Source organism: Brassica napus, chromosome A10, assembly GCF_020379485.1.
Source record: "Brassica napus cultivar Da-Ae chromosome A10, Da-Ae, whole genome shotgun sequence".
Classification (NCBI taxonomy): domain Eukaryota; kingdom Viridiplantae; phylum Streptophyta; class Magnoliopsida; order Brassicales; family Brassicaceae; genus Brassica; species Brassica napus.
In genome coordinates, this window is record NC_063443.1 from 2,862,822 (window position 1) to 2,878,924 (window position 16,103).

The following is a 16,103-nucleotide window of genomic DNA, read 5'->3' on the forward strand; positions in this document are numbered from 1 at the left end:
GAGTACACAGAGGAATTCCTGGAGTCAGCCAAAAGATGCAAGCCCAAGTCAGCGGAGGATTGGTGCCGGTGGTATACGGCAGGACTCCGCGAGGAGATTCGGGGCAAGTTGATTGGTGTGTTGGAACCATGGGAATTCGCCTTGGTGAACCGGATGGCCGGTCAGGCAATGGAGGCGGAACAGACACTTGCTCGTCGGGTCGTCGCCATCTCGAGCCCTGAGGAGGACGTAGAGGTGGAGGAGGATCCATCGGAGGACTCAGCGTGGGAAGAGGAGCCGGTGTCGTCGACGGGGAGTGGCCGTGTGGCTGGTCCTAAGCCGGACGGGGAGCAGAAGTCTCCAGTTCGAAGTGGCTAGCTGTGATTCCAGAGTCAGCTAGTAGGAGTAGGACATGGTTTTTCTTCTTTGGTTTTAGCTTTTCCTTTCTTGTTATAAGGGTATTCGCGGATTTTGGCGATACCTTGAGACCTATCTTTTTATTGTAGTCCTACTCCATTTCATTTATTAAATTCATTGTTGGTTTTAAATGATCTTGAGCAAGTAGGATGTCATTTCGTGCTTCCCTTGATTGTGTTTGAAAACTCCCCTCGGGTTTTGGATGTTAAGGTTTAAAGCCTGAAGATTGAAATTCGGGGTGAATTCCGATTAACAGGGGGAGAATTGTAACACCCCAAAACCCAAGTCCAAAAACTTTTGTGTGGACAGGCCCGCTCTGCGGCCCATTTGGATTAAAAACCCTAGGGTTCCTTGCTTCCCCTATAAAAGCAAGCCTCCACCCTTAGCCTTCCATCACAAATTTAGAAGCGAAGCCCTGCAGAGAAGTCCCGGAGATCAGAAACCCTAGCCGTCGTCTCCTTCCTTCTCTCTCCCTGCGCCGCCTCTCCTCTCTTTCTCTCTCTTCGCCGCGGCTCTTCTCTCTCTCTCCTCGCCGCGCCTCTTTCTCTCTCTCGGACGACTCTCTCTCTCCTCGCCGTGAGCAGCCGCGAGTGGTGGTGGTAACCGTGTGGCGTCGTCGATCTCAGATCTCACCTCTCTTGCATCTCAGATCCATCCAGATCTAGGCTAAGGTGAGGTGTTCTACCCAGATCTGTTCTATGTTCTTTTATATTGTTAAATGGGTTGCTAGGATTGATTAGATCCTGTTTGTTGTTAGGTTGATAGATCATATTGCATTAGAACTCTCGTACTGATTTAAGATTCTAAATAAACTGGTGTGTTGATGATTGATTGATTGTTTGATTGGTTGAAGACCTGTGGTCGTGATTGAGAGCTAGGATGGTTATAAAGAAATGAACGTAGGATCTTAAGAGAACGGTTAACCGGTCTGTTAGATGAATGATAGAAAATCTATGAATGATTGTTGAATGGATTGAGTGTGACACCGAGAACGGGTGGCGTCTAAAAAGGAAAGTAAGAAAGAGTCTAAGGGTTTAAGGAAAAAGGAAATGATAAGGAAAAAGGAAAGGTTAAATGATTGAAATACGAACCACCGAGGAACGGGTGGGGAGTATGGGAAATGAATAGAAATGGAATACGAACCACCGAGGGACTGGTGGGGAGTATGGGAAAACGCGGCGGCCGTAGCGTTCAAAAACGGCAAGTAAGAATAGCGGCGCCGGTAAGATTGAGTCACGCCGAGTCTTGGCGGGAAGGGGTCGTAATACACTGCAAGGGGTATGGACTACATCCAAGGGAACCGGATGCCGGGTGTACCAGGGCAGGCGACCTCACAGGAATGCAGCAAGAAAGGGGAGGGTTGGTCCGCTTGAGCTGTGTAGGTCCTAGAGTTATAGGATGAATGGAGTCTTAAATAATAAACCGAATTGTGTGAATTGAGCGATGACTGAGTTCATTGCACTGCTTGTTTTTTTTTGTGAAATGAACTTTAATAGTTGGTTAAGAAATGTGTGTAGCGACTAGTCGGTTCTCGTTTCGCATTGAGCAGTATAAAAGCTCATGGGGGAGACTGGTCTAGAATCGCTTCACTGAGTATTAATACTCACCCCTCTTTTCCCTCTTCCATTCTTGCAGAACTATAAGTGGAAATGCCGACGGTAAGGAAGGAAATGCACCTGAAACTCGTGGGACCAGAAACGGGACACACGGAGATGTCGGAAAAGTAGACATGTGTGTCCTAAACTCCGCGCCCTGGAACCCCGGTTGGAAATGGGGAGGGACGGGTGTTTCAAGTCTAATTACTTTCACTGGACCAAACTTACTGATGAAGACATCAATACGATAATTCAAGTTAGATGAATTCTGTATTAAACACATCTCACCAGTGCACTCCATCGGCAACCATACAGTATCATTTACTCTAACATTACACTGCGACTCTTTCTAATATTTCGCTCTAGCCACAATTTAATGTAGGTTTGGCTACATGTGCATCGGGACAGCCTTTGGAATCTTAATCGATATCTTGCCTAATTCCATATTTATGATACTTATCGATAAAAAAATTGTCGACATCTATAGAAGGACGAAAAAGTCAAACAATAAATGTAAATTTAGTTGACGAAACATAGAGAAGCGCGAAGAAAGGAAGAGTTGATTAAACGTGTTGTGAACATTCACTAAAAGGCCTGGACCATTTTAAAATGTGTTCTCGTGTGAGTCTCTATCTCTCTCTCTCTCTCTGTTGCTAGCTTTCATTCTACTGACTCTCCACTTTTCCTTTGACATTTTGATGCACCCGGTCAAATATCTTCCTCGTAATTATACTATATCCTCCTATGCCATTATTCCTTTTCTACACTTTTAGGTTTCTTCCTCGTTAGGTCGTTTCTAGACTCTATATTTATACCTGTTACAATGGAAAGTTTATTTTATAATAGAAATGGAAGAAAAGAAGAGAAGAAGAAGAAGTCACGTAGGAATGGAAGAAAAGAAGAAGCATACATAAGCTGGTACGTGGTAGTATATATGGTACGTAACAATTTATTTATATGAAACGATATATTCATGTAAAAAAAGAATAAACATACAAATAGATAGAATGACAAGGACATCTTAAATATACGTCATGAGTTGCTTGTACATATACTGGTTTGTTAAATTTACGCATCAACTAAATCTGCTTGTATGTTCGTTAGTTATACGCATCAAAACCTAAAAATCTGTATCGACGGAGAAGTACTGAAGTAGTCACATGACATAACTGGATGTTAATTCGTCAAAGTTATCTAAATCATAAAAGTGGATAACATCGTCATCAAAGAGAGAAAAGACTCGTAATCGTTTACGCATACACGTGTTGACATTATTTAAACTTCTAGAAAGTCAACATCGGTCCTTTCCTCTTCAATGTGTTTATCCTATTTTGGCATTTGCTTTGGACTGTCTCGACTTTGATTCTTTCTACTTATGAATATAATATCACCGCTGTTCTTACTTTCATTAACTACATATACTCCAAAATCAGTATGGTATTTACTACTCCCTCCGTTTCTTAAAATACATATTCTAGAAAAAAAATTTGTTTCTAAAAAAATCATTTTTTTATATTGTTAATGCATGTTTTATTAACTAATTGCAAACTTCAAAAAATTTAATTATACTAATTAATTTTTTATTGGTTTAAAATTGTGAAAAAGATAAACACAAAAAATTATGCAAATTTAATGTATTTTACTAAAATGTGTGAAAAAACTAGAATATGGATCTTTTAGAAACCGATGGAATAGTATACTATGCGCACAGGATTTTTGTCACTGAAAAATGTGTATATATAACATTCAAACGTTAGTTTGAATTATGTTATTCTAATCATAATGCTTAAGATACAAAAAAAACCAATTATTTATTATGAACCAATATGAAAAAAACAATAATGATTTGAAAACATCAAGCCTAAAAAATAAAGCATAACGACAAAGTGTGTATGTAAACACTTATTAAAAATTCTAAAAAACACCAATAACAAAGTGGTTGAACTACAGAGCGCTGAGTTTAGTTCTTCCTTAAGGCTAGCTCATCACTGCTCATCTTCTCAATCTTGATACTTTTGACATGGCGCATCTTTGAAGTCGAGGTGTTATCTGGAATATCAACAATGTCGTCCACTGATCGCTTTGAAGGAGTTGCCATCTTGCTTGAGCTTTCATCACTGTAAGTCAATAGAGACACCTAGAAAGTATACATATTTTTGGTGTATAAGTTCAAATAATACCAATGTGCAAAGTTATGAACCAATATGAATTAAACTACTGCATACAAAACAGATCAATAAAATCGATAAATACCTCTGATGCTGAGTTTGCTGTTATTCCCTTTCCAGAAATAGATTCCGATTGGGAATCAACCATGAGTGTGTTGTAAACTGACCAGACTTTAAGTACCTTAAAAGTCTCAGATCCTTTTTCGATGGTAACCCCAAAATTATAAGTCTTCCCCACAATTTCATTAATACAGTCAGGCAACATCTCAGGATCTTCAACCTAAATCAAATTAAAAAAAATCTTTTGGTAAAATTAGACAAATTCAATAACATATATAAGTGAATTAATGGCAGTAAAATACCTCATCCAAAGAACCATTGAGAATTTTTTCAGCCTTTACTCCTATAACTGGCCATGCAACCCAATCAAGAAGTACAAATTTTGCTTTAGCTGTATCATCCTTAGCCACGAGATGGAGCTTATATCTAATATTAAAATCACAATAACAAAATTAGATTAAGCAATCTTAATCATTGTTCATTAGATAACGTTAAAAAGACAAAAAACTTACCTTGGTTTAACATTCATCACATTCTTATTGCATTTTTCACACCAAAACAAAGGCTTGGTTACGATGGAAGGATTTATATCTTCAGCGGGGACTTTATAAGTCCTGGTTTGACACAAATCACATCCAAAATAATACCATGCATAATCAGTATCTATGGCATAGATTGTAGCAACAACCTTGCACTTATCAACCTGATAAAATTGAACATATCATTCATTAAACTAATTAGATTCAAAAACAGACGTAAAAAATAATGGATTACACGGGAGAATGTAAACCTGTGTGAAATTCAATATCTCAGATATGGTTTTAACCTCAACTGTTTCCCATCCAGTTAATTTCTGTCTGGTCCCATTGTTGGCTTGAGATACAATATCTTTGCCTTCTTCACTTGTTTCAACAATGCTCAAAGAATCGTCATGGAATTTGTAACTACAGTCCCATAATATTGGAGTTAGAATACAAAATAATAAAAAATTATTTAAAATATATATAATAGTTAAATGAGATTGCAAATCATATGCTTCTCTTATTTCCTCTGCTTCTTTTATGTTAGGATTGAAAACCAATTGTGAAGAATCATACCCGTTTGAGATTTGGAGGTTACCTAAAATAGGAGAAACTTTAGGGACGCATAATTTTTTTAATTTCAAATTTTTTTTTATGTAAAACTCATTATATTACCTCGAAAGGCCCCAATTTTAGCGAATCGGATGAGACAAACAACAACTCCAAATTGTGCTTCCTCTCTATGAGATTCCATATCCTCAGCAAACTTTCCCCACAAACAACATGGTATGCGTTCATCACTAAAAAACATTTATTGTCATAGTCGATTCATGATCCATAAATATTTAACTTAATAAAACTTTAGTTGGAAAATTTAACCTGACGTCTCTTAGCTGGAATTCAATCTTTTTTTTCTCCTTTCCACCACATTGGAGAGTTCGAATCTCACCAACTTCAATAGCTTGTCCAATAATGTCTAGGTAGAAAATAAAATATAAGACGATCAACTGTTATGTTTTATATAATTCTACGATCAACTGGTATGTTTCCAATAAGTATAAGACAAAAATTACCTATTAAGATATCGTTATCTAACTTTCCACTCATAATGGAATCAAATGTTGCCAAAGAAAGAAACATGTCATCGTTTTGGAACTCAGAGGGTTTAATAACCGTCTGATTGATGAAAGTGATCTTATACATATGCTGCGTTGGTCTGTAATGTTTGCCGGTTGCACTCACTTGAAAGTTGTATAGTGTTTTCCATTCGCCAACTTTACATTGTTCCCCCAGAGACTGCAGATAGTTTTTCTTACATGTAGCATGAATCTTGGTCCCCTGCGAGAATACATATTAAGTGATTAGCGCTTTACATCTAATAAAAATATATTTGACAGTTTTCAATGTTTATCTTACCTTTTTGTCTGACATGACGATTTCCAAACTCTCACCAAAGCTGGCATTGGATGGTTTCCACGTGTGCAGAATCTTGGCTTCGATCAACCAGGCTGTCTTCCATGGACGAATCTCATCAAGGTAAACTATTTTCTGCTTTGAAGACATCTTATGAGATGGGTTTGTTTTCTTTGCTTCAAGTGATGGGTTTGATTAGATTACAGAACGCAGTATATATACACAATTAAAGTCGTGGATCTAGGAACTCCAAGTGAATGCAGGTAGAGAGGATATAGGACGTTAGTTTAGTAAAATGATATGCTTAAGAACATCCTGTTTATTCAAGTAATGGAATATCCTCTTTTCGAATATGCTATAGTAGATATTTTAGTTAAGATATTCGTAACTGTATACAGTTAGGGAATATATGCGGTTAGATAAACAGATTTGTGGTGTTCTGTTTGTGTATTTTAAAAAATTATTAAATATGAAAGTACAAATATTATCCGTAGTTATATGTTCCAACATAAAAAAATAAGATTTGAAAGACTATTAATAATTCATTGTTATCAAAAGTGTTGATGCATAACATTATTATAACGAATTGTTTTCTGTTACATTGATTATATAAGCAATACAATAATATAAAATAGGGATTTCGCATATGGCATGTATTATGATATATAAAAAAAAGATAAACTGATCAACATTAAATTTTACATAATACAACTGCATTAAGAATGAAACTGATTATGGATAGTTAGGAAAATGAGGGCTGCATGCTGCATATGTTATATATGTCGAACGATTTAAACTAAAATGTATAGTCATAACTACGTTAACATATCCGTAAGATATTTTTTATTATAAAAATGAAGTAGATAAATTTAAAAGCAACAAAAAATAATAATAAATCACAAAGCACTGAGAAGTAAAAACCTTTCACAAAATAAATCTGAAGACAAAAAACACAGAGAAAAGTATAATAGAGTATAAATTATATCAGCCACTTTTATTCTTGTCGCCTTCGTCATTGGTGCATTGCTTCTTCCTTGAATAAGTTGACATCTGGTGGAGTGACTTAATTCTCTTCCACATTATATCATTAAGATTCCAAACTTTCATGGCTGTGGAAACATCAGCACCACCAATCATATTATTGTCATCATCTGAAAACCCAAATCCATAAGTTTTGCCAACTATCTCCACAATCTCAGGTGGCAAAACGTCTTGATCTTCAATCTATTATAAACAGTTCGACTAATTAGAAGACTTTATCAGTAGTCACAAATTTATACTGTAATATTTACAAAATAAATAATATATAACCTTAGCCAATGAAAGTTTCACGATTTTTGCTGCTGTAGTTTTCACAATAAGTTTTGCTTCTGAGTCCAGAAGTGTGAATTTAGACTCACCAGTCTGATCCTGCACAAGCAAATCCAACGTTCGGTTGGTCCGCTTGAGCTGTGTAGGTCCTAGAGTTATAGGATGAATGGAGTCTTAAATAATAAACCGAATTGTGTGAATTGAGCGATGACTGAGTTCATTGCACTGCTTGTTTTTTTTTGTGAAATGAACTTTAATAGTTGGTTAAGAAATGTGTGTAGCGACTAGTCGGTTCTCGTTTCGCATTGAGCAGTATAAAAGCTCATGGGGGAGACTGGTCTAGAATCGCTTCACTGAGTATTAATACTCACCCCTCTTTTCCCTCTTCCATTCTTGCAGAACTATAAGTGGAAATGCCGACGGTAAGGAAGGAAATGCACCTGAAACTCGTGGGACCAGAAACGGGACACACGGAGATGTCGGAAAAGTAGACATGTGTGTCCTAAACTCCGCGCCCTGGAACCCCGGTTGGAAATGGGGAGGGACGGGTGTTTCAAGTCTAATTACTTTCACTGGACCAAACTTACTGATGAAGACATCAATACGATAATTCAAGTTAGATGAATTCTGTATTAAACACATCTCACCAGTGCACTCCATCGGCAACCATACAGTATCATTTACTCTAACATTACACTGCGACTCTTTCTAATATTTCGCTCTAGCCACAATTTAATGTAGGTTTGGCTACATGTGCATCGGGACAGCCTTTGGAATCTTAATCGATATCTTGCCTAATTCCATATTTATGATACTTATCGATAAAAAAATTGTCGACATCTATAGAAGGACGAAAAAGTCAAACAATAAATGTAAATTTAGTTGACGAAACATAGAGAAGCGCGAAGAAAGGAAGAGTTGATTAAACGTGTTGTGAACATTCACTAAAAGGCCTGGACCATTTTAAAATGTGTTCTCGTGTGAGTCTCTATCTCTCTCTCTCTCTCTGTTGCTAGCTTTCATTCTACTGACTCTCCACTTTTCCTTTGACATTTTGATGCACCCGGTCAAATATCTTCCTCGTAATTATACTATATCCTCCTATGCCATTATTCCTTTTCTACACTTTTAGGTTTCTTCCTCGTTAGGTCGTTTCTAGACTCTATATTTATACCTGTTACAATGGAAAGTTTATTTTATAATAGAAATGGAAGAAAAGAAGAGAAGAAGAAGAAGTCACGTAGGAATGGAAGAAAAGAAGAAGCATACATAAGCTGGTACGTGGTAGTATATATGGTACGTAACAATTTATTTATATGAAACGATATATTCATGTAAAAAAAGAATAAACATACAAATAGATAGAATGACAAGGACATCTTAAATATACGTCATGAGTTGCTTGTACATATACTGGTTTGTTAAATTTACGCATCAACTAAATCTGCTTGTATGTTCGTTAGTTATACGCATCAAAACCTAAAAATCTGTATCGACGGAGAAGTACTGAAGTAGTCACATGACATAACTGGATGTTAATTCGTCAAAGTTATCTAAATCATAAAAGTGGATAACATCGTCATCAAAGAGAGAAAAGACTCGTAATCGTTTACGCATACACGTGTTGACATTATTTAAACTTCTAGAAAGTCAACATCGGTCCTTTCCTCTTCAATGTGTTTATCCTATTTTGGCATTTGCTTTGGACTGTCTCGACTTTGATTCTTTCTACTTATGAATATAATATCACCGCTGTTCTTACTTTCATTAACTACATATACTCCAAAATCAGTATGGTATTTACTACTCCCTCCGTTTCTTAAAATACATATTCTAGAAAAAAAATTTGTTTCTAAAAAAATCATTTTTTTATATTGTTAATGCATGTTTTATTAACTAATTGCAAACTTCAAAAATTTAATTATACTAATTAATTTTTTATTGGTTTAAAATTGTGAAAAAGATAAACACAAAAAATTATGCAAATTTAATGTATTTTACTAAAATGTGTGAAAAAACTAGAATATGGATCTTTTAGAAACCGATGGAATAGTATACTATGCGCACAGGATTTTTGTCACTGAAAAATGTGTATATATAACATTCAAACGTTAGTTTGAATTATGTTATTCTAATCATAATGCTTAAGATACAAAAAAAACCAATTATTTATTATGAACCAATATGAAAAAAACAATAATGATTTGAAAACATCAAGCCTAAAAAATAAAGCATAACGACAAAGTGTGTATGTAAACACTTATTAAAAATTCTAAAAAACACCAATAACAAAGTGGTTGAACTACAGAGCGCTGAGTTTAGTTCTTCCTTAAGGCTAGCTCATCACTGCTCATCTTCTCAATCTTGATACTTTTGACATGGCGCATCTTTGAAGTCGAGGTGTTATCTGGAATATCAACAATGTCGTCCACTGATCGCTTTGAAGGAGTTGCCATCTTGCTTGAGCTTTCATCACTGTAAGTCAATAGAGACACCTAGAAAGTATACATATTTTTGGTGTATAAGTTCAAATAATACCAATGTGCAAAGTTATGAACCAATATGAATTAAACTACTGCATACAAAACAGATCAATAAAATCGATAAATACCTCTGATGCTGAGTTTGCTGTTATTCCCTTTCCAGAAATAGATTCCGATTGGGAATCAACCATGAGTGTGTTGTAAACTGACCAGACTTTAAGTACCTTAAAAGTCTCAGATCCTTTTTCGATGGTAACCCCAAAATTATAAGTCTTCCCCACAATTTCATTAATACAGTCAGGCAACATCTCAGGATCTTCAACCTAAATCAAATTAAAAAAAATCTTTTGGTAAAATTAGACAAATTCAATAACATATATAAGTGAATTAATGGCAGTAAAATACCTCATCCAAAGAACCATTGAGAATTTTTTCAGCCTTTACTCCTATAACTGGCCATGCAACCCAATCAAGAAGTACAAATTTTGCTTTAGCTGTATCATCCTTAGCCACGAGATGGAGCTTATATCTAATATTAAAATCACAATAACAAAATTAGATTAAGCAATCTTAATCATTGTTCATTAGATAACGTTAAAAAGACAAAAAACTTACCTTGGTTTAACATTCATCACATTCTTATTGCATTTTTCACACCAAAACAAAGGCTTGGTTACGATGGAAGGATTTATATCTTCAGCGGGGACTTTATAAGTCCTGGTTTGACACAAATCACATCCAAAATAATACCATGCATAATCAGTATCTATGGCATAGATTGTAGCAACAACCTTGCACTTATCAACCTGATAAAATTGAACATATCATTCATTAAACTAATTAGATTCAAAAACAGACGTAAAAAATAATGGATTACACGGGAGAATGTAAACCTGTGTGAAATTCAATATCTCAGATATGGTTTTAACCTCAACTGTTTCCCATCCAGTTAATTTCTGTCTGGTCCCATTGTTGGCTTGAGATACAATATCTTTGCCTTCTTCACTTGTTTCAACAATGCTCAAAGAATCGTCATGGAATTTGTAACTACAGTCCCATAATATTGGAGTTAGAATACAAAATAATAAAAAAATTATTTAAAATATATATAATAGTTAAATGAGATTGCAAATCATACGCTTCTCTTATTTCCTCTGCTTCTTTTATGTTAGGATTGAAAACCAATTGTGAAGAATCATACCCGTTTGAGATTTGGAGGTTACCTAAAATAGGAGAAACTTTAGGGACGCATAATTTTTTTAATTTCAAATTTTTTTTTATGTAAAACTCATTATATTACCTCGAAAGGCCCCAATTTTAGCGAATCGGATGAGACAAACAACAACTCCAAATTGTGCTTCCTCTCTATGAGATTCCATATCCTCAGCAAACTTTCCCCACAAACAACATGGTATGCGTTCATCACTAAAAAACATTTATTGTCATAGTCGATTCATGATCCATAAATATTTAACTTAATAAAACTTTAGTTGGAAAATTTAACCTGACGTCTCTTAGCTGGAATTCAATCTTTTTTTTCTCCTTTCCACCACATTGGAGAGTTCGAATCTCACCAACTTCAATAGCTTGTCCAATAATGTCTAGGTAGAAAATAAAATATAAGACGATCAACTGTTATGTTTTATATAATTCTACGATCAACTGGTATGTTTCCAATAAGTATAAGACAAAAATTACCTATTAAGATATCGTTATCTAACTTTCCACTCATAATGGAATCAAATGTTGCCAAAGAAAGAAACATGTCATCGTTTTGGAACTCAGAGGGTTTAATAACCGTCTGATTGATGAAAGTGATCTTATACATATGCTGCGTTGGTCTGTAATGTTTGCCGGTTGCACTCACTTGAAAGTTGTATAGTGTTTTCCATTCGCCAACTTTACATTGTTCCCCCAGAGACTGCAGATAGTTTTTCTTACATGTAGCATGAATCTTGGTCCCCTGCGAGAATACATATTAAGTGATTAGCGCTTTACATCTAATAAAAATATATTTGACAGTTTTCAATGTTTATCTTACCTTTTTGTCTGACATGACGATTTCCAAACTCTCACCAAAGCTGGCATTGGATGGTTTCCACGTGTGCAGAATCTTGGCTTCGATCAACCAGGCTGTCTTCCATGGACGAATCTCATCAAGGTAAACTATTTTCTGCTTTGAAGACATCTTATGAGATGGGTTTGTTTTCTTTGCTTCAAGTGATGGGTTTGATTAGATTACAGAACGCAGTATATATACACAATTAAAGTCGTGGATCTAGGAACTCCAAGTGAATGCAGGTAGAGAGGATATAGGACGTTAGTTTAGTAAAATGATATGCTTAAGAACATCCTGTTTATTCAAGTAATGGAATATCCTCTTTTCGAATATGCTATAGTAGATATTTTAGTTAAGATATTCGTAACTGTATACAGTTAGGGAATATATGCGGTTAGATAAACAGATTTGTGGTGTTCTGTTTGTGTATTTTAAAAAATTATTAAATATGAAAGTACAAATATTATCCGTAGTTATATGTTCCAACATAAAAAAATAAGATTTGAAAGACTATTAATAATTCATTGTTATCAAAAGTGTTGATGCATAACATTATTATAACGAATTGTTTTCTGTTACATTGATTATATAAGCAATACAATAATATAAAATAGGGATTTCGCATATGGCATGTATTATGATATATAAAAAAAGATAAACTGATCAACATTAAATTTTACATAATACAACTGCATTAAGAATGAAACTGATTATGGATAGTTAGGAAAATGAGGGCTGCATGCTGCATATGTTATATATGTCGAACGATTTAAACTAAAATGTATAGTCATAACTACGTTAACATATCCGTAAGATATTTTTTATTATAAAAATGAAGTAGATAAATTTAAAAGCAACAAAAAATAATAATAAATCACAAAGCACTGAGAAGTAAAAACCTTTCACAAAATAAATCTGAAGACAAAAAACACAGAGAAAAGTATAATAGAGTATAAATTATATCAGCCACTTTTATTCTTGTCGCCTTCGTCATTGGTGCATTGCTTCTTCCTTGAATAAGTTGACATCTGGTGGAGTGACTTAATTCTCTTCCACATTATATCATTAAGATTCCAAACTTTCATGGCTGTGGAAACATCAGCACCACCAATCATATTATTGTCATCATCTGAAAACCCAAATCCATAAGTTTTGCCAACTATCTCCACAATCTCAGGTGGCAAAACGTCTTGATCTTCAATCTATTATAAACAGTTCGACTAATTAGAAGACTTTATCAGTAGTCACAAATTTATACTGTAATATTTACAAAATAAATAATATATAACCTTAGCCAATGAAAGTTTCACGATTTTTGCTGCTGTAGTTTACCACTTATGTCTTAAAACCCTATAGCTGAGGTTGAATGTGTATGGCTCATGCTCAGCTACATTTACGTATAGTCAACGCCATTGAGTATTGAAGACATGCACAGACGTTCTGTACCGGTAATATAATAACGTGTAGATGAAAAAGATCATGCATGTTATCGTCAAGCGCTTCACCCGGAAAAACTAAGCAAACTTAGGATAAACTAATTTAAAATCTCACTGAATTTATATTATGGTTTATATCTTATAATCTCACTGAATTTATATTATCGTTTATATCTTATAATATGTTGCTTAGATTCATATCTAACAATAATTAAAGACAAATGTCATCTCCACCCATCTTTGCATGTGTCGTCTTCTTTTTCTAATAAAATAAAACTGTTTTTGCAAAATTGACTCAAAAACATGAAATCAACCACAAAACTAACATATGTTTTTTTTTGAATTTTTCTTTTTTATCTTATTCACCCTACAAGTTTACATTATTTACGAAAAATACCATTAGCTTTCTTTTTTTCTTTTCGAATGACATTTTTATTCTCTCAATCTCATCATCTTCATGTATTTACAAGATTGTCATTGTTATCAATACATCAACCACTATGAACAACTAATTTGAAGTTCTTAACGCACTTCAAATCGATTTACACTTCTTCTTTCTCAATTTTTATCAACTAATTAAAAACAACATTTCTTTCATTTTCTCTCTATATTCATCCAAAAAAATCTCAAGATTTTAATTCTAAAATTTTTATGGTTTATAGAACCATTAAAGCTTGTGATTCTGGGTGGATCACTTTTGTTTAAGATTATGGGTGCTTGGAAAAGACTTATGTGTGCTTGGAAAAGACTTATGTGTGCTAAACAAGTTATCTCACTGATTGAAACTATGAAATTGAGATTTTTTCCAGATTTGTTTGTCAAAACGACTTAGAGGTAAGTCTTCTGGCTGCAGACGACTTACATGCATGGTCAATGCAGAGGTTAACTAAACATAACCCTAAACTTAATTAACTAACTAAACACTTCATAAAATCAAATTAAATTTTAAAAGTGTTTACTATACACAAAAATAAATACTCATAGGTAAAAATTTAGTTTTTCAAAAAAACATTCAAGCTTTCCAAAATCTAACCCTAAGAATACATACAATACTACAATATATGTTATCGAACCATAAAACCAAAGAATATCATGATTAACTACTTCCACTCATCTATACTGCAAACTATTCAATTTTATTATATTTTAATTTACATTACTTAAAACTGTTTATAATTACATAATTTTAATTTTTCATTTGTCAAAATATTTTTTAAAAATTTAAAAAATTATTTTTAAGATCAACTACACCAGACGACTTCTAACATCTCAGACGACTCAGACAACTTACTGGGGATATATTCATAAAAATAGCTTATATTTTTTTGTTTGGTCACAAGAGATTGACTGTAATTCCACAAAAACTTTTAAGTTAGTTTTGCATTTGATTCAAATTTGAATATATTTTTACAATTTAAGTCAAGTTTTGAGTCATATTTGGCAAATCCTCCTAAAATAAAATTGTATTGGTATCTTACAATTACAACAATCAAAGATCCAAATTAGACAACTCAGTTGGTTTGTACCATATTTCCGAAATTCAAAATTTAAAGACTAGAATTTAACAAAATTCGTTTTCTGGCTGATATTTCTGTGTTATCTATGCAGCTCTTTCTAGATCGGGCTTGTTAATGAGCCGATATTGATATATTTTGTCACAATTGAAAGAATGCACTGGTCTTCAACACAGCCAAATGGAACACAAGGTGTGGCATGCATGAACCAAAAACATATATAGAAATTAATCAATACCACTTAGTAACCCAACAAAGCTCAAAGAGCTGTTCAAATAAATATAACAACAGTGTCCGAACGTGTGACCAACTAGCTACTCGTTCAAACTGTATATGTTAAAACCGAGGGCGGGCCTAGCTGCAATGGAGGGGTGGCAGTTGACCCAGTGAAATCAGCAGAAAAAATAAATTTTGTAAAATTTTATTTTTTTCAGAAAAAATGTTTTTTTTTTTTAATATTTACTTTTATTTATCATCCCTAAATCGGGCATTCAATTTCGATTACAAGCTCGTTTTCACCAAAATGGTTTAAGTCAAAATACACCTACTAGCTTCACTCAACCACCGCACCGGCGCGTTCCGCTAGCCGATTTCTAAATTCCTAAACTATCCAACCCCGTTCTCAACCATCGATGTAATCCGCAAGAGGGTGGCGTTCACCTCGTTTCCTCGGTTACCGGAACTCCTACGACACCTCCGGAATAGCTGGAGTTAGACAGTTTCTTCGAGCTTTAGCTCTCCATTGATCGTTAAGCACAAACCGGATAGATATAGGGGAGAAGAAGCATACCCAAAGCAAGCACTGCATCCACGAAGATCTACCGGTAGGATTGAACAACGCGAAGGGAGTAACCACCTAACGCCGAACAACCCGAGAAAAGCAGGCTGCGGCGAAGCACCATCAAGAACCAAAGCTCCATGTCCTGCAAAAGAATCGAAACATCAACCTGCTCAAAAGACCAAATGGCCGACTGAGCACTGAGATGGCTAATATCCCACTAGGCCTCCTCGCCGGGAGAGCCCCAACTGACCAAATTGAAGCCCTGAACCGACGCCCTAGCCCGAGCAAGAGAACCCGACCCGGTCTTCTTAGCGCTGAGCCGCTACGCCACGTTGGAGAGACGAGACAAAGACGGCTGAGCAAACA

General features: G+C 34.9%; 2 protein-coding genes across 2 annotated transcripts; both read right to left on the reverse strand.

Annotated features, from left to right (window-relative positions):
* Positions 1-3,951: 3,951 nt before the first annotated feature.
* On the reverse strand, positions 3,952-6,303 carry LOC125579280. Its single transcript, XM_048743265.1, has 8 exons — positions 6,157-6,303; positions 5,814-6,078; positions 5,620-5,716; positions 5,010-5,163; positions 4,732-4,922; positions 4,522-4,645; positions 4,245-4,439; positions 3,952-4,128 (listed from the first exon to the last, which is right to left on the reverse strand). The coding sequence occupies exons 1-8, from the start codon at positions 6,301-6,303 to the stop codon at positions 3,952-3,954; spliced, it is 1,350 nt and encodes a 449-aa protein (XP_048599222.1).
* A 3,479-nt stretch (positions 6,304-9,782) lies between these two features.
* Positions 9,783-12,135, reverse strand: LOC106427032 (replication protein A 70 kDa DNA-binding subunit C-like). Its single transcript, XM_013867764.1, has 10 exons — positions 11,989-12,135; positions 11,646-11,910; positions 11,452-11,548; positions 11,248-11,372; positions 11,086-11,170; positions 10,841-10,994; positions 10,563-10,753; positions 10,353-10,476; positions 10,076-10,270; positions 9,783-9,959 (listed from the first exon to the last, which is right to left on the reverse strand). The coding sequence occupies exons 1-10, from the start codon at positions 12,133-12,135 to the stop codon at positions 9,783-9,785; spliced, it is 1,560 nt and encodes a 519-aa protein (XP_013723218.1).
* Between the last annotated feature and the right edge of the window lie 3,968 nt (positions 12,136-16,103).